Raw genomic sequence first — 20,602 nt, 5'->3', positions numbered from 1 at the left:
CTGCTTATGGCTTTAGCCTAATATGATTTGACAGTTATTACAAACTTTTGGGGACAATCTACCCAGTAATTTGCGACACGTGGTGAGGTGAGGATTCTTGTCCAAAGCATTATACGTCGTTAATATATTTCAGTATGCTTTTGTCCTTATTCCTTGCCGTTAGTAATATGTCATTATGATGTAGCAACATGCAGACTTGGACAAAACCAATAGTTTGGCCATAGTAATGTCATACTACTAAATTTAACTAACCGTGTTAAAATACTTATCTTAAGATTTTGACTCTTTTTAATTAGATCATCATTAAATGTATTCATTCTCTTCTTCTTGCAAATACCATAAGCATTCTGTTTCAGAGAAAACAAAGTAAAAATGTGTTCCATTGGTGGTGAAAATTTAGACAAACCTAGGCCTCATGCAGTTTGCGTACCATATCCAGCCCAAGGCCACATTAGCCCAATGCTAAAGTTGGCAAAAATCCTGCATCACAGAGGCTTTCATATCACCTTTGTAAACACAGAACACAACCATAAGCGTCTCCTGAAGTCTCGAGGCCCTGATGCCCTCAAGGGCTTGCCATCTTTTCGATTCGAGGCCATTCCGGATGGCCTCCCACCATGTGACCCAGAGGCCACCCAACACATTCCTTCTCTTTGTGAATCAACTACCACTACTTGTTTAGATCCTTTCAATGAGTTACTTGCAAAGCTCAAAAATACTGACGTGCCACTTGTCTCGTGCATCGTTTCTGATGGTTCAATGAGCTTCACTCTCTCTGCTGCTCAAAGTTTGGGTATCCCTCAAGTTTTCTTTTGGACCCCAAGTGCTTGTGGTTTATTAAGTTACATGCATTACCGCGATCTTGTTGAGAAAGGATACACACCACTTAAAGGTATATATGTTTTCCCCATTTTAAAATGACCTCCGTTTCCCTGTATCATTCTTTTAAAGTTTCTTGGGGCTTAAATTTGGTTTATACTCCATAATATCTTTGGTTAATCTTCTTGGATGGTTGTAGATGAAAGTTACTTGACAAATGGGTATTTGGAGACAACTTTGGATTGGATACCGGGCATGAAAGGAATACGTTTGAGGGATCTTCCAACTTTCATTAGAACTACAAATCCAGATGAATATATGATCAAGTTCATTATCCAAGAAATGCAGAGAAGCAAAACGGCTTCAGCTATTGTTCTTAATACATTTGGACCATTAGAGAGGGAAGTTCTTGAATCACTCCTGGGCCTTCTTCCACGAATTTATTCCATTGGGCCCTTGCATCTTCTTATGGAACACGTTGATGACAAGAACTTGGAGGACTTGGGATCGAATCTATGGAAAGAAGAAACCAAGTGTATAGACTGGCTTGATTCCAAGAAATCAGAGTCGGTTGTCTATGTCAATTTTGGAAGCATCACTCTCATGACTCCGGACCAACTTATGGAATTCGCCTGGGGACTTGCCAATAGCCAGATGGTATTTTTGTGGATTATTAGGCCTGATATTATATCAGGCGAACAAGCAGTTATACCACCTGAATTCCTGGAAGAAACTACAGAAAGAGGGATGCTAGCAAGTTGGTGTCCACAAGAACAAGTCCTTAGTCACCCTGCTATTGGAGGTTTCTTGACTCATTGTGGATGGAATTCAACACTTGAAAGCCTTAGTTGTGGGGCGCCAATGATTTGTTGGCCATTCTTCGCAGAACAACAGACAAATTGTTGGTTCTGTTGTAAGAAATGGGGAATTGGAATGGAGATTGACAGTAATGTGAAGAGGGACGAAGTTGAAAATCTTGTGAGAGAATTGATGATAGGGGAGAAAGGCAAAGAGATGAGGAAAAAAGCATCGGAATGGAAGAATTTGGCCAAGGAAGCTGGTAAAAAACCAACAGGATCATCTTATGTTAACATAGATCAATTGATCAATGAAATTCTACTCTCCCCCATACCCAAGCAATAGTAGTACTAATCAATAGCTGGTTGATTTTCCTTTTTCTGTATGTTATACGATGAATAAAACAAAAATGCTCTCTTGTTTCCTCATAAGTTCTTTCTACTAAATGTGCTTTTCATACCATGTGGTCGAAATTCATCGTTATAATGCACACTTTCACTATTCTTATTTAACACTTTAAGGTTTCATTTGCATATTTATGATAAATTTTGTTTACAGATAGTACTAACACAGAGAACACAAAAGGGCATCATAATATAAACACGTGAAGGATTAGTATTATAGACACCTGCAATTTGAAATCTTCCCGCACCTCTTTCCGACCTCTCCTTCATAAGCTTAATTTGCCCTTTGTCTCCTTCTTCATAAGCTTAATTTTTATCCCTGCAATATTATTTTCATATCAGACATACAAATAGTCTTAGATCATTGTCATAAAAGAATAATAATTCAATTTGTTTGACTTGAAAAGCTTTTAATAATTTTATCTTTTTAAAAATAAACAAGACCAGTTCTACACTATGTTGTCCAGGTATGCTCTCAAAAAGCATTGTGTTCGGGATAAAATAGGAAATAAAAGAACAATAAAAACCAAGTCAATCTAATTAAGCTTTCAAAGAACACTATAAAAGAAAAAGGTAAATAGTGGGAGCTTGAAACTACAATTGCGGAGGTTATAAGCCTTTGCTATGTTGTCAGCAAACAATGTAGGTTTTTAGCCTCCATAAATTGCAATTTTAACCTTCACAATTCATCTTTTTTGGTAGTGAAAGATAGTATCATTTATAAATAATATAACGCTAAAGTAAGAATTACATGCCTTTCAGGTTTACAATATTACATGATTGTCACAACATGATTTTTGATTACTTATTTCAAATCTTAAATAAATGCTCGAATTAGGACCTACTAATCATGTTATACTTTACTACAAGGTAACTTGCAGAATGCACAACGAAACAAAACTAACAAATATTTGTTTGAAATTAAAATTTAACAACATCAACTTCAAATTACAAAATATGTTTGGAAGCCTTGCTACCTGTTTGTCATGTGTCTAGCTAGTAGCATATGCTTAATCACTGAATAGTACAGTTTTGTGAAGAATGTCACCATGGAAAGACTAAAGCAAGTTAGCCCTTTCAAAAGGTAATGAGTGATGCAACAATTATCCTTCTTTGAATGAACTTGAAATATTCACTTGCAAAATAACTTTAAGAATAACTCTAATAAATAAAATAATTCAAACCAGCCAATCTACAATAGAACAACCTGCAATGATCATGTAACAACCTGTAACATTCTCGACTTAGTACCTCACTTAGTAGCATGCTTAAAGAGCTAGCATCTTGAAATTTTTCTAAGTGTTAAAAAGGACTTAGTCATATTTTAGGCCCTTAACTTCAATAATTTCTAAATCGATCTTTCCGACCCCGAGACGTAGATGTTTTAATTGATTCATGTTCGGGGGTGTAACATGGATGTCTCAGGGGAGTTTCAAATTTTTCGAACGAGGTTTGAGACGTGATTGGATTCCCAAACCAGTAGGTCACCGCAATTGCACCGTGTCGCGGTGTCTATGGCGGTAAGCCACTTGGCGCGTTGCAGTAGGGCCTCAAATCAGGTTTCTGCTGAAAGTTTTAAAATCGAGGGGCAGTCTCGTCTTATCCCTACAGCCCCAAGTCGTGAAAACTGAAGATTAAAACGTTTATAAGGAAGTAATCAGTTTTTCTCAAAATCAAAACCCCAACCCTTTCCCAAAGATCAAGAATCAAGCTTCTAAGCCAAGAATTTCAAGAAACAAGTCAAGATTCGGGTCCTATTCTTTGAACTAAGAAATCTAAGGTATGTGGAACTACCCTAAACTCCATGGACATAAGTTTTCTTGTTTTTATCAAGATCAAAGGCATATAATTTTGTTTACAAAGAATGTCTGAGAATATTTCAAAAATCTTGTATCATGGAATTGTCTTAATGAAAGCATGTGTTGTTTTGAATTGATTTTCGTGAAATTTATATTTATTTATATATATATATATATATATATATATATATATATATATATATATATAATTTCGTTTGTAGTGAAAGGTTTAATAGAGAGCATGATTTATAAGACCTCCCTCTCAATGTGGATTTTTCTTGATTTATGTGATATGTGGTATTCACTTGCATGTTTTGAACTTCATTGTCAATTGATAGTTATCCATACTTGGGTTGAGATTGTTTGTAAATTGATGAGAGGGGGGTCATTTTGTTTTAGCTATATCCTTGCATGAAAACAAAGAATTGCATAAGGTTAAATAATTTACATGGCCACCACATGTTTAAGTTATAAATCTTTTGGGTGGTTATTTACATGTTTGGAATGAGAATGGGCTCTGGAATTGATATGAATGACTTGCAAGTCTGGGTATGACGATACCCGATGATAGTGTGCCCTTAATGAAATAAATGTTGAGTGTTGTGAAGGCATGAAAACATGGTTTTAAAGAATTGAAAATTTGGGCTAAGAGGGGGTTAGATGGTTACCTGAAAAAAGCACGAGTAGTGAGAATCAATGCTGAAAATTGTGATTTGACGACACGGGGTTACGGTACCCTGCTTCGTGGTCTAGTGTACCTTGATTCATGTCTTACTAACCTGGGACTAAGGTTAGGAGCCCTGCTTTGTGGACTAGTGCACTAACATGACATGTTGATTTGATTGGGAATATGACACCATTTTGTTTGGTCTTGCGTGTCTCCCTTACTAATACAACAATCCTTGCGGCAAACTTGAATTGGGGCTTGGCCGTCGAGTTAAGGGGGAATCCTATATAGCCCGTGGGATGATAAGGATTGTAGGGCGTACCATCTAACCCAGAATTAAATAGAGAATGAGTCACGATTTCCGAGAGTTATTGAAGTTCATTTCAGTATGCCCATGTGTTTTCACTTATGCATTATGCTCATTGTTTTATAAAATGCTCTCATTATATTGTATAAAAACATGTTATTTGGTGTTGTTTCACATACCAGTATAATTTTATTGACCCCCTATATTTCAGGATCTAAGGCTCAGTTCCAGAGTCCTGCTAAGCAGTAGATTGGTGTGTCTGAGATTTGCAGTTGGTGAGCCTCCCCTATTCTAGAAAGTCGGATTTATAAGGCATTGTTATTTATTTTGATTCATGGTCTGACCAAGGCCCTTGTCCCAGTTTTGCTTTAGGAAGATGCTGATTCTTGTAATTGGTAGAGATTTCGTAGATTGGTGTCAGATATTATGAATGTTAAGAGTTTCCTTTCGTATTGTCCAATTGAATTATGAAATTGACCATATTTCTGTATGTTAAAACTTCTGCATTTCTTTATATTGTTTGAATATTGAGCATGATTGCCAGAAAGTAAAAGGGTGCCCGGGCCTTCATGATTCGGGATGCTCGTCGCGGCCTGGGTCTCGGTTCGGATCGTGACAGATCAACAAACCTAAAATTAATAAAACATAAAAATTATGAGGAAAAAAATTACAAAAATGAAACACGAGATCAAACCAACCAACAGTCTAAGCACATTTAATAGTCATATTTCCCTAATTAAGTTAGTAAAAATATTAAACAATGATCAACAACATAACATTCCAACTTAAATTAATGAAAATTGAACCAAACAAACAAAACAACAACGACAACAAAGCAAGCCTATCAGAAAGGGCTAACAATTTGTCGACATCTCTTGCTTCTCTATCCAGAAGATGAACATGTACATAGCTTTACATACGAGCAATTCTTAGTTGACACAGAGATACTTGTGGTACCTGTGCTAAACAAAGGCAAGGAAACTGTTAAGGCCTATTTCCCGATAGGAGAAAGCTCTTCATGAAAGCATATTTGGATTGGAAAATTGTATTCAAGGTTCTGAAGCTTGCGTGGAAGCACCAATTGTCTATCCTGCCACTTTTGTTAAAGAAGCATCTCCTGTTGGAGAAGAAAACGTTAGAATGGAAGAAAGGAAATTTATGAAAATTAATTAAATTCTTGATCAGTTTCAAAATGACTCTAAACTCTTTATTATGATGATTTATTAGTCCAATTCTGCATTGTCTTCAGAGACTCCTCATTTGGTAACGTGTTCATATTTAATAAATACAATTAATGCGAAAAGAGATAACTTTTATCTTTGAAGATTTTTGGATAGAAAAAGAGAAAAAAAAATCAAAATTATGAGAAAAAAATAAATAGTAATACTAATCAATAAGGCATCCCACATCAGCGTGTTTATACTCAACTTTATTATTATATAATAGAGATTCGTGTGTTAAAATATATTTTTCTTTTTAGGTTTTCTTATTCGTTTTCTTCATTTTTCCTTTGGGGCTTTTCCTCCCTCTTTCTTATTCGTCTTTTTACCGGTAACCTTTTCCTCACTAAACAGACAACATATTCAGATCGAGTAGTTTCCGGCAATGTAACAATTAATCTACATGATACACCTTATTTTTGTAGAGAAATTCATTGGTAGTTTGGTATAAAAGTATAAAACAGAATGGGATGAGAACAGGAGGAATAAAATTGAGGTTGAGGGAAAATTTTCAGTAGCCAGCTTGTGGATCCTCTTTTGCAAAAAAAATTATATTATTTATATATGGTTAAAATTATTTTTTTTATATAAATAATTGATGTTGAACCCTTCTTTAAGTAGTTCATATTTTTTACCTTTTTTTTTAATTTTGAGTTTGTTCACTGTCAGTGTACAAAATATTTTACACTATCAGGTAAACTGAACCTGCAATGTTACTCAAGTTTTAATATAAAAATAAATAAAAAATTGGGTAACCTGCTATTTCTAGAATAAATTTACCTGATAGTATAGAGTATTTAATACACTGGCCATGAAGAAAACTTAAATTCTACTCCCTCTGTTTTAAAAAGAATGACTTACTTTCTTTTTTAATTTATTTTAAAAAAAATGATCTCTTTTCTTTTTTGGCAATATTTTACTTTCAATTTTCCCCATAACATGTTTAAGACCACAAGATTAAAGGACATTTTGATACATTTGACATAACTTTAATTTAGAACCACAAATTCAAAAGTCTTCTTTATTAGCTTAAAGTCCGTGCAAGTCAAAGTAGATATTCGAAATGGAGAGAGTATTAAATATTGAAAGTTTTGGCTTAGCATTTGCCAACACCATTTTTTCCATTAGGATATCACTTTTTTTCTCATGTTTTTCTGCGTTCAAGTGTGTTATAAAGTTTTGAAAGATATTTTGCTGGAATAATATTATAAAATCATTCTGAGATGATGGTGATTGAAATTTTTTCTTTTTAAAATAATATCATTCGGCCCTCATAAGATTGATTCTCCATTTTGAGGAGGGTATTAAATTCAATACGGAAAAAAATATATAGGAGGTAAAAAATCGACCATAAAGTTAGAATGAGTGATCTGTTATGATATGTATCAATTATAGTAAATGTCTATCAAGATCTATTTGATGTCTATCAAGATTTGATGTATTTGTCTTTTAGTGTGAAACTAGGGGCAAATTCCCCCTATAAATAAAAGAGCTTCCTTCATTGTAAATCATCCTCGCGAGAAGAAATAAGAATCATTCTCTTTATTGTCTCTACTCTTCTTCTTGTTCTTTATTATTTTATAACACATTATCAGCACGAGACTCGACTGTCTCAAATTTGAAGGGTAAGGCTAAGGAATTTTTTTTTATTTCTTCCTTTTTCCATATGGCTATTTATCTTACGAAGTGTGAGTTCGTTGCCCTTCAAAGTTCGGGCAAGAACTATATTTCATGGGTGTTGGATGCTGAAATCCACCTAGATGCTATGGGTCTTGGAAACGCCATAAAGAATGAAAATACAGCATTTAGTCAAAATCGTGCTAAGGCTATGATTTTCTTGCGTCATCATCTTGACGAAGTTCTGAAAATTGAGTACCTTACTACTAAGGATCCATTCGTATTGTGGAATAGCCTAAAAGAAAGGTTTGACCACTTAAAGATGACCATCCTCCCGAAAGTACGATATGAGTGGATGTATCTAAGATTTCAAGATTACAAGTCTGTTCATGAATACAATTCTGCCATGTTCAAAATTTCGTCTACATTGAAACTTTGTGGAGAGAAGGTCAATGATAATGATATGATGGAAAATACGCTCTCCACTTTTCATGTCTCGAATGTGCTATTACAACAGTAATATCGATAAAAAAGTTTCAAGAAATATACTGAACTGAGTTCTCATCTTCTCGTGGCTGAACAAAATAATAATTTGTTGATTAAAAATCATAAGAACCAACCAACTGGATCTGCACTATTCCCTGAGGGGAATGATGTGCACGCTCACCATGCTAGGCGTGGAAAAGGTCACGGCCCTGGTCGTGGACGTGGTCGTAGTCGTGGTCATGATGACCAAGAAAATAACCTTATTCCGAGTGTTAATCATTCATCTAACAAAAGAAGAAAAGATGAGAAATGTGAAACAATTACTTATTTTCAATGTGGTTGAAAAGGACATTATTCACGTAATTGTCGTGCTCTCAAGCACTTGGTTGATCTTTATCAAGCATCATTAAAGAAGAAAGAGGGAAATTTCAAGGCTAACTTTCTCTATGAAAATAATGTTGACATCACATGCTTGGATGTAGCAGACTTTTACGAGCACCCCGAAGGAAAGATTGATCACTTGATTGGTGATGGTTCCGTAAACATGAAAGAATGAATGATTTTTAATTTAATTTTATTTTTATTAAGAGTTAGTAAATAAAGAATCATGTAAAAGTAGTTGTTTGCATGAGTATTAGTTTTTGATAATATTAATAAGTTTAATTACATTATTGTTATTTATTATTGAATAGAAACGAATTTCAATTTTATCATTATTTATTAAAACAAAAGGAAAAAGCAACGATTTGAGGCAAATTGTATGTATGTTGCACACCCAACACACTGTCTTACACATTATTATCATTACTACTTCATCCTTTCTATTCCTATAACGCCCCGATTTGCTGAATCGAAATGCTACACGGTGCCCATGACCCCGAGGGACCACAAGCTAACCCATGGCTGATATATGTACCAGTACACTGCATAATATAGAACATAAATGCAGAATACATAATATTGTAAGGCCATAAGGTTCAAAACGGAATAATCATAACATGAGAGTGGGGTATAGAATACCCAAAACAACTGTAATACTATCTGAAGTCTGAACATACTAGTCTGAAAAGCCTCTAACATGACTGTCTAAATAGGGAGTTGATGGGACATGTTTCCAACTAACTCCGAATAGCAAAACTGAACTGAAATAAACCATAACATAAGTAATGATCATGCCCTTGAGAAACAAGGACTCACAGCTGGAACTCTGACAGTTGAAATGCTACTATTACTGCTGGCCTAGAAATTGTGTATCTGAACCTATGGTGTAACATAAAAGAAAGCACCATAGCGCGAATGAGTCAGTACAACTGAGAGTACTGAGTATACGAGTGAGGTAGGCTAAATACAAAGGGTTTGTATGCATGAACAATGCCGACTGATATGAACGTGAGAACACATACATACATAAGTAACTGCTACTGAACTCGTGACGATACTGACTACTGACAACATGAGTTTACCAGTTCCGAGATACTAAATGACTGCGTTTACTGATATTGATCTATGAATCACTAATAAGTGAGGAACTGATACTGTATTACTGAATACTAGGAGGGTGAAACTTTATTACTAATAAAGGAATGATTATTTCTGGCAGTCCTGATTATGAAGGACTGGTCTAATTGATTGTATCTGACAGTCTTGAAACTGAGTACTGATAGCATGAGTTTACTGAAATCTAATATGACTGGCAAATGATTTTTGATAGCTGATATAGCTGATAACATGAGTGACTATATCTGATAACCTTGATACTGGATACTGATAACAGGGGTGACTGTAGCTGACAGCCCTAAATCTGATGGAACTATCTGAGTTTCGTACTATATTTGAGTTGACTGTATCTGACAGTCCTGATATTCTAAAGAACTATCTGAGTTCTTTTACTGAGACTGAATGACTAAAACTGTGGGAGGTAGTAGTTTAACTGACATGCCTCATGTATGCTAATGTAGATGAACAAGGGTCCAATCCTTGCCCTGATTGGAAGGGTGTCAATATCGTGCCACGGGTAAAGACAAGCTGTGAATGACCCTCAAATCTGGCAGTGTCCCCAAAAGAGAACGGCGGATGTCCGCCTCATCAACCCTCAAGCTGGCAGTGTTGATGTCTCAACCTATGCTGGCTATATAGTTCTGGAATGTAAGAATGACTGCTAAGAATCACACCCTCATCTGACAGTGTGTGTTCCCATCCTTGGGTTCACTCGGTGCTAACTTCTACTCCCATTTGAATAGACACTGAGCATGACTGACTAAACTGATTAACTGGACAGATAGTGTTGCTTAGCTTAGCTAACCTAAATTTAATGAGTTACGTTGACTTACGAAATACTACTGAGATCTGAGGACTGACTGGGAGAACTGAAGTTACTAAGTACTGAGTAGAACTGGACCTGTACTGAGTTTACTAAATTTCCATTGACTGGCGGAATTACTATTGATGTCTGGTAACTGACTGAGTTCATGAGATTACTGCGATTTCCTGAGTCACATGACTGACTGAATTCTACTGAGCGTGGCTTGACTGAGGATATCGTGACAACATAATATGGCTCTAGCCACACAACTATATTTTTCGGGTACAAGTACCCCCAGGACTCGATAAAAGGAAACTGACACACATGACTGACTTGATAATAAGAATAGAGTCCACAATTCACAATATCATAAGTAGGAATTTCATACTAGACATGGCTATCATATTCTTGGTCATGAAAAGGGAATGCATATAACATGTAAATACTTGCATAAATTCAATTTCATGAGCATTCCATATTACAACAACAATGCGTAACAATTTGCATGGAAATCATGTTGAACATAAGCATAGAACATGGACTAGTCATTTAGGGCCTATTATGTCATAAAAGCATGATTTCTAGTCTCTTAGGTATTTTCACAAACACCTTACATGCAAATCTTCAGCATAGGTGGATTCATCAAGATTACAAGTATTCAACCACCAATTTCACATGTTTATACATCATATACCACCATAGTTTCATACAAACATACTAAGATCCCATCTTAGGCATCATCAAATTTCAACAATATGATCATCAACCATCAACATCATAAATATCATAATACATAATTTAGAAGATTTTTTTGAGCTTTATGGATGAAACGAATCCATAAATCAACACACGCATACCTTAGTTCGTGATTCTTGGAAGATTGATTGAAAAATTCTTGAAATTAAATCCCCAATTGAAAACCATCTTCTTGTTCTTGAGAGAAAATGGAAGAAAAGAGTGTATTTTGGTTGAAAATGGGGTTAATTCCATGTTTATGGGTATTTATGGGGTGGGAGATGACCAAAATTCCCTTAAGAAAAGAGAAAAAGACGCAGTTGTCCCTCTGTTGACTGTTTGACAGGATGAAGTAAATTGATCATAACTTTTTACTCAGATGCCCAAATTGGATAAAACCAATTGAATTAGAAAGAATACTCTCATAGATTTCATTTGATATATATCAGATCTCCCATTTCATTATATACAGGGAGTTATGATCATTTGAAGTTGACCCTGAAATGCTGAAAAAAAATTGGGCAAGCACTGGAGTTAGCAGGCGGCGCGGGCTAATTGCCCGGGGCTTCTATTTTGGACACCCAAACGTGCCCTTACGCTACTCCAAAAATTTCGAAACTCACCCGAGGTATACTACGAGCTTTCCCGATCGTAACACAACTTGAAAATTAAAAAACGAATGTCGGAAAGGTCGCCGAATAAATCCCCGAAGTTTGGAGGTCTAAAATAAGACTAAGTGTTGAATCTGGAACACTTAGCAAAATTTTTCTAAGTCTTGGGATCTTTCATGGAGCTTTACGAGATGAATTTGACATGCGATTTTGTGGGGTATTACAATATCTCCCCCTTGGGAATATTCGTCCTCGAATGAGACTGACTGAGAGGGGAAAAATGATAAATTGGAGTACGTACAAGATATTCACTACTGAGACATGAGTTCATGACTGACATGACTGAAAACTGAGCATATTAATAGTTTATGAATGCAGGACTATGTGCTCTGATGAACTGAGTTTCTCAAAATGAGAATGCATATCTGATGCATAACTGACAAGCTGAATCCATGCATATCTGATGCATGATTATGTGTCCGACATGATACGTGAATGCATGACTGAAAGCACTGAAAGTTGATCACGCATATATGATATGTGAATGTATGACTGAACTGGCTCTTGAACATGCGATTGAACATGCAATGGTAAAAGACACCAAGTTTGAACAAAAAACTGGGCATAGAACTAAATACCAAGTTTGGTACTAAAATCTAAACATGGGAACGAGTAAGTTCAAGAAAGACTGTTACCTTGAACTGAAAATACCGATGAGTCTGAGATCAATTACTTAATATACAAGAGCGGGAACATGAGGATGTAACTGAGCCTGGAACATGATACATGAACTGAACTGAGTCTGTAATGCATGACATGGATGGAGTATCGTATCGTGGATTAAACTGAGCCATTGAGTACATGGCTTACTGCTGAGTTTTGGAGTTAGAAGGTCGGTTCATAAGTAACCCTTCCTCCAAGATAGATTCATCAAAGAAAATAACATGTTTAAATCATGAAAGCTCGAGGGCTATAGTGTATCTCCCCCTTGGGACACTATATACCTTGAAGAATACTGACTTGACTGAGATGCTGAGGTGATGCAAAAGGTACTTACAAATTGAGTCGTGACTGAATATCTGAGATCTAAAACTGAGACATGATGCATGAATTGAGCTAACCACGAGTGCATAAATACACTAACTTATCTGATTAACTGAAGGACTGATTGCTCAATACTGGGTATGGAAGACTGAATTGTACTTAATCTAAATAGCTAGGCTGAGGCCATAGAGTATTATAGGTATAAGAAGGGACTGACGGAGTAACATGAGGTAACTGAACATAGATTTCTTAAAAGATATATTGTTTGAAAATGCAAGACCAAGCGTATTACATGAGTTGAAAACATTTCATAGACTGAGGTATAGAAATACCTATAACTGAGTAGATGATAACTGTACGCTGTGGTCAAGCAAGTTTGAAACCAAACTGAGTTTCTGAGCTAAGCACTGATCTGAAGCTGACATCCTAACTAATGCTATAACTGGAACCCATACTGGTGCTGGGTTTGAATAATTGAATACTGATAACTGAAGTTTAGACTAATACTGAAGTACTGAATCTTGATGGCTGAGTAACTGATTACTGATAGTTATAGTCTTGTAGGACCGTCTGAGTCCTTTACTAAATATTGATTACTGAGCTGACACTGTATCTGAGGATTGGGGGATGGAACATCTACCCCATGAATTCACCGAAGAATCTAAACTAAGAGTATGTATGACACATTATGAATTTATGTGATTGTTAGGAGCGTAACATGGATCACGTGGACTAAGCATTCTATAGAATGAGATGCTGAAGCACTGATAGCTGAGTAACTGGTAACTAAATTATTGATAGTTACATGAGGGGTCCTAACATAAGTTAAGGATCTGGACGTACAATCATACTCTACACTTTTACAACTTCTAAGTACAACCCCTTGTTAGCCAATTTCATGCATACTAACATGAAGTTCAAGGCTATCTGCATAACTATACCCTCGTGTAAAACAAGCATGCAACAATCTTTTCTTAACATGAAACATTTAATCTCCTTCATCTAAGCAACTACTTATCACTACACTGTTTCACAAGGAAAGGTTTCTGAAGGATTAAATCAGGAGGACCTGAAGTATGAATGGATACTAGCTGATCTTGAAACATGACTAAAACTTTAAGAAATAGAATATCAACAACATATTTTTTTACCAAGAAGGTATGAACTAAGAGTATACATGACATAATCTGAATTTATCTAATCTATAGGGGTAAAGCATGAGTCATGAAAATTGAGTATACTATAAAGCGTGACATGTGTACATGAGTCATGAGCTGCATGACCTGAGTTTGGAGTTTCTGCATTCATGGGACATGATTCGTAACACTGAGGGAGCTGGAATTGAACCCCCTATTCTGGGAACTAAAGGTAGTCATGATCCCGTGGAAAGTGCATGAAAGTAAGTTATGTTCATGAAACATGATTCGTACTGTGGAGTAAACTGGGACTCCTTATGCTGGGAATGGAAATCATACATGATTTATGGGAAAAAAATGAATGAGCATATTTCGTGACCATAGAGTTGACATGCAACTCCTGAGTGGGTTTTGTGATAGCTGAGGTGCAAAACTCTGCACTGAGATGAGAATGGGTCAGGAATCGTCTGCCCTTACTGCTTTCTATTCATACTGGCACTATCACTGGAATTTGAGAGTCTGACTTGGTTACTTGATCTACTATTACATACTTACATTCTGTTCGACACCTGCCTGTCTAACTAAACACATCATCTGCTGCGATTTCCTCATATACTACTAATATCACATCCACACTTTCATACCTAATTTTAAGTTAATAGACTTACATTTTTGCTTGCACTATTCAAGCCTACTGATTAGTATAACTATCCCCATGAATACATGCTCTGATAATCTGAATAATACTATCCTAACTCTACTACTGCTAAGCTTCTGAGTTTAAGCTTCTAACTCTAGGTCTATGCTATCATAGCATTCTGAGAAGGGATCTGATGTCATATCTAAATTTAGGTGCGAGAAGGAGTTCTTATAATCATGAAGGAAATCTGTATAACTTTAGAATAGAACTGGACTGATAGGGCATTGCCGAGTCTGTAGCCAATCCCATAACTGACGGTAGGGATTGTCTGAGAAAGCCCTGTCTTTAGGACCTTAAGTTCACTATTTTTGTTACCTTAAAAATAAGGTGGAGTTGACATGCGTGGAGCATGATGAGAATCTACATTAGTTTTCTTAGAAAACCTTTCTTTAGCATGATTTGAGACATGAAAGAAGGGAAACTATTTCTTAAACACCTCATAGCCTCCTGCACATAAGTTTGGTGCACAACACATGCATGTACAAGACTCTACTAGATGCGGCTTTCAGACTTCCTGGGATACTGTTGAACCTTAGGCTCTGATACCAAGTTTGTAACGCCCCAATTTGCTGAACTGGAATGCTACACGGTGCCCATGACCCCGAGGGACCACAAACTAACCCATGGCTGATATCTGTACCTGTACACTGCATAATATAGAACATAAATGCGGAATACGTAATACTGTAAGGCCATAAGGTTCAAAACAGAATAATCATAACATGAGAGTGGGGTATAGAATACCCAAAACAACTGTAATACTATCTGAAGTCTAAACATACTAATCTGAATAGCCTCTAACATGACTGTCCAAATAGGGAGTTGATGGGACATGTCCCCAACTAACTTTGACCAGCAAAACTGAACTGAAATAAACCATAACATAAGTACTGATCATGCCCTCGAGAGACGAGGACTCACTACTGAAACTCTGACAGTTGAAATGCTACTGCTACTGTTGGTCTAGAAATTATGTATCTGAACCTATGGTGTAACATAAAAGAAAACACCATAGCGCGAATACGTCAGTACAACTGAGAGTACTGAGTATACGAGTGAGATAGGCTAAATGCAAAGGGTTTGTATGCATGAACAATGCTGACTGATATGAATATGAGAACACATACATACATAAGTAACTGCTACTGAACTCGTGATGATACTGACTACTGAGTCTGAGTACTGACAACATGAGTTTACCGGTTCTGAGCTACTAAATGACTACATTTACTGATATTGATCTATGAATCACTAATAAGTGAGGAACTGATACTGTATTACTGAATACTAGGAGACTGATACTTTATTACTGATAAAGGAATAATTATTTCTAGAAATCCTGATTATGAAAGACTGGTCTAATTGACTGTATTTGACCGTCCTGAAACTGAGTACTGATAGCATGAGTTTATTAAAATCTAATATGACTAGAAAATGATTTTTGATAGCTGATATAGCTGATAACATGAGTGACTATATCTGATAGCCTTGATACTGGATACTGATAACATAGGTGACTGTAGCTGACAGTCCTAAATCTGATGGAACTATCTGAGTTCCGTACTATATCTGAGTTGATTGTATCTGACAGTCCTGATATTCTAAAGAACTATCTAAGTTCTTTTACTGACACTGAATGACTGAAATTATGGGAGGTAGTAGTTTAACCGACATGCCCTATATATGCTAATATAGCTGAACTGGGGTCCAATCCTTGCCCTGATTGGAAGGGTGTCAATACCATGCCACGGGTAAAGACAAGTTATGAGTGACCCTCAAATCTGGCAGTGTCCCCAAAAGATAACGGCGGATGTCTGCCTCATCAACCCTCAAGCTGGCAGTGTTGATGTCTCAACCTATGATGGCTACATAGTTCTGGAATGCAAGAATGACTGCTAAGAATCACACCCTTATCTGACAGTGTGTGTTCTCATCCTTGGGTTCACTCGGTGCTAACTTCTACTCCCATCTAAATAGACACTGAGTATGACTGACTAAACTAATTAACTGGACAGATAGTGTTGCTTAGCTGAGCTAAGCTAAATTTAATGAGTTTTATTGACTAACGGAATACCACTGAGATCTGAGGACTGACTGAGAGAATTGAAGTTACTGAGTACTGAGTAGAACTGGACTGGTACTGAGTTTACTGAATTTCCATTGACTGACGGAATTACTACTGATGTCTGGTAACTGACTGAGTTCATGAGATTACTGCGATTTCCTGAGTCACATGACTGACTGAATTCTACTGAGCGTGGCTTGACTGAGGATATCGTAACAACATAATATGACTCTAGGCACACAACTATATTTTTTGGGTACAAGTACCCCCAGGACTCGATGGAAGGAAATTGACACACATGACTGACTTGATCATAAGAATAGAGTCCACAATTCACAATATCATAAGTAGGGAATTTCATACTAGACATGGCTATCATATTCTTGGTCATGAAAAGGGAATGCATATAACATGTAAATACTTGCATAAATTCAATTTCATGAGCATTCCATATTACAACAACAATGCGTAACAATTTGCATGGAAATCATGTTGAACATAAGCATAGAACATGGACTAGTCATTTAGGACCTATTATGTCATAAAAGCATGATTTCTAGTCTCTTAGGTATTTTCACAAACACCTTACATGCAAATCTTCAGCATAGGTAGATTCATCAAGATTACAAGTATTCAACCACCAATTTCACATGTTTATACATCATATACCACCATAATTTCATACAGACATACTAAGATCTCATCTTGGGCATCATCAAATTTCAAAAACATGATCATCAACCATCAACATCATAAATATCATAATACATAATTTAGAAAATAATTTTTTTGAGCTTTATGGATGAAAGGAATCCATAAATCAACACACACATATTTTAGTTCGTGATTCTTGGAAGATTGATGGAAAAATTCTTGAAATTAAATCCCTAATTGAAAACCATCTTCTTGTTCTTGAGAGAAAATGGAAGAAAAGAGTATATTTTGATTGAAAATGGGGTTAATTCCGTGTTTATAGGTATATATGGGGTGGGAGATGACCAAAATGCCCTTAAGAAAAGAAAAAAAGACACAACTGTCCCTCTATTGACTGCCTGACAGGCTGAAGTAAATTGATCATAACTTTTTACTCAGATTCCCAAATTGTATGAAACCAATTGTATTGGAAATAATACTCTCATAGATTTCATTTGATATATAGCAGCCCTCACAGTTCATTATATACAGGGAGTTATGATCATTTGAAGTTGACCCTGAAATGCTGAAAAAAAATTGGGCAAGCACTGGAGTTAGCAGGCGGCGCGGGCTAATCGCCCGAGACTTCTGTTTTGGGCACCCAAACGTGCCCTTACGCTACTCCAAAAATTCTAAAACTCACCCGGGATCTACTATGAGCTTTCCCGATCGTAACACAACTTGAAAATTGAAAAACGGATGTCAGAAAGGTCGCTGAATAAATCCTCGAAGTTTGGAGGTCTAAAATAAGACTAAGTGTTGAATCTTGAACACTTAGAAAAATTTTTCTAAGTCTTGGTATCTTTCATGGAGCAAATTTTTCTAAGTCTTGGTATCTTTCATGGAGCTTTACGAGCTGAATTTGACACGCGATTTTGTGGGGTATTACAATTTCATAGATCTAATATTTTGCAAAAACTTCTAGTTTGGAATATTTCCTACAATGATAATAATAGTATAATATATTGTGGGGCTATTAGGCTATATTACTATGTTATTGCAGTAAAGGTTTTGTATGCACTATCTCGTAATATATAAAAATGTCTATTATGTAATTAATTACTTAATAAAAGGTAATTATTAATTTATTAATGATTTTTACTTTGTGTAAGGATATTTTTATTTTGTGTATATTTTTTTTATTTGAAGATATGGATAATTTTCAAAATAAGCTGTCCAATTATGAAGATATATATTTGATTGATTCTGGCACTACACATACGATATTCAAAGACAAGAAATATTTCATCTAAACATGGACAAGATTAATGTTACTACAATTTCTAGTAGTGCTAATTTGATTGAAGGCTTCGGAAAAACCATGATAATCTTGTCCAAGGAAACTAAACTTATAATAAATAATGTTATGTTCTCTCCCAAGTCTCGGAGAAACTTGATGAGTTTTAAAGATATCCGTGAAAATGGTTATCATATAAAGACATTTGAAGAGACGAATCTTGAATGTATTGGTATCACCAAGAATGTCTCTGGACAAACATGTGTTATAGAAACGTTCCCTGCTTTATCTTTTGGCCTGTATTGGACAAAGATTTGTGCAATCGAGGCACATTCTATAGTAAATTGGAAGTTTACTGATTCCAATACTTTTGTACTTTGACATGATCGCCTGGGACATCCAGAATCAATAATGATGAGATGAATCATAGAAAATTCAAATGGGCATCCATTAAAGAACTTGAAGGTTCTTTTGAATGGTGAATTTTCATGCAATGCTTGTTATCAAGGCAAGCTGATTGTGAGGTCATCGCCAACAAAAGTTGGGATTGAGTCCCCCGCATTCTTGGAACGCATACATGGAGATATTTGTGGACCCATTCACCCACCTAGTAGGTCATTTAGATACTTTATGGTCCTAATAGATGCTTCATCTAGATGGTTTCATTTGTGCCTATTGTCATCTCGCAACTTGGCATTTGAAAAATTATTGGCACAAATAATATGATTACGCGCACAGTTTCTTAAAAATCAGATTAAGTCTATTTGCCTTGATAATGCTGCACAATTTTCATCCCAAGCATTTAATGACTATTGCTTATTAATTGGGATAAGAGTGGAATATCCTGTATCCTATGTTCACACTCAAAATGGCCTTGCTGAGTTATTAATTAAATGTCTGTAGTTGATAGCAAGACCTTTGCTTATGAAAACTAAGTTTCCCACTTCTGTTTGGGGTCATGCAATTTTACATGATGCAACACTTGTTCGATTTAGATCGATAAATTATCATAAATTTTCTCCGTTGCAGTTGGTTTTGGGTTAAGAGCCTAATATATCTCACTTGAGAACTTTTGGGTGCAGTGTATATGTTCCTATAGCACTACCAAATCACACCAAGATGGGCCCCCAAAGAAGGTTAGGAATTTATGTTAGGTTTGAATCACCCTCCATTATTCTCTATCTTGAAGTTTGAATCACCCTCTATTATTCACTATCTTGAACCATTAATGAGAGATATATTCACTGCTTGATTTGCAGATTATCGATTTGATGAGATACTTTTTCCAAAATTAGAGAGAGAAGATAGTGATATCAAAAGAGAAATTTTGTAAAAAAATCCATCACTATCTCATCTTGATCCACATGCTTCTATTTGTGAGCAAGAAGTACAAAAGATTATTCATCTGTAGAAAATTACAAATCAAATGCCGGACTTATTTACTGACCTGAAAAGGATTACCAAATCTCATATTCTTGTAGAGAATGTCCCAATTCAAATTGATGTCTCTAAAATACCATCCACTAGTGTCATAGATAATAAATCTAAAGCACGCTTGAAGCGTGGCAGACCATTAGGTTCTAAGGATCAAAATCCTAGAAAAACAAAAACAAATGGTCAAGATGACACTACGAAAGATCCTTATATAGAAACTCAAGATTTGAGCAATGTTGATATCCCTGAAGGGATCAATGAGCCTGAGACTCAATAAAATGAGGAACTATCTATAAATTCAAGTGATGTTGAAACTAATTTGATTCGATCTGAAATAGTAATGGATCATGTCTTTGCATATAATGTTGCAACAAAAATCATGCAAGATAGCGAGGATCTTGAACCTCGATCTGTCACAGAATATCAATAAAGAAATGACTGGCCAAAATGACAAGAAACAATTCAATCTGAATTGAATTCACTTGCCAAACGTGAAGTTTTTGGACCTATAACTCAAACACCTAATGG

At 35.8% G+C, this 20,602-nt stretch overlaps 1 protein-coding gene across 1 annotated transcript; it reads left to right on the top strand.

Annotated features, from left to right (window-relative positions):
* Positions 1 to 233: 233 nt before the first annotated feature.
* On the top strand, positions 234 to 2,048 carry LOC107867480 (7-deoxyloganetin glucosyltransferase). The gene is made up of 2 exons (XM_016713733.2): positions 234 to 892; positions 1,019 to 2,048. Exons 1-2 carry the CDS (start codon positions 373 to 375, stop codon positions 1,960 to 1,962), a joined length of 1,464 nt encoding a protein of 487 aa, XP_016569219.1. The 5' UTR covers positions 234 to 372; the 3' UTR covers positions 1,963 to 2,048.
* Positions 2,049 to 20,602: the final 18,554 nt, after the last annotated feature.

The sequence above is a fragment of the Capsicum annuum genome, chromosome 4 (assembly GCF_002878395.1).
Source record: "Capsicum annuum cultivar UCD-10X-F1 chromosome 4, UCD10Xv1.1, whole genome shotgun sequence".
Taxonomy (NCBI): Eukaryota; Viridiplantae; Streptophyta; class Magnoliopsida; order Solanales; family Solanaceae; genus Capsicum; species Capsicum annuum.
Note: the sequence above shows the minus strand (reverse complement) of the source record. Positions and strands in the feature narration are given on the sequence as shown.

What these genes read in the sequence shown, in the direction of transcription:
- LOC107867480 (XM_016713733.2), top strand. Translation starts at nt 373, where the DNA reads ATGTGTTCCATTGGTGGTGAAAATTTAGACAAACCTAGGCCTCATGCA. An exon ending in AGGATACACACCACTTAAAG is followed by an intron (nt 893 to 1,018) that starts GTATATATGTTT and finishes GGATGGTTGTAG; the next exon opens with ATGAAAGTTACTTGACAAAT.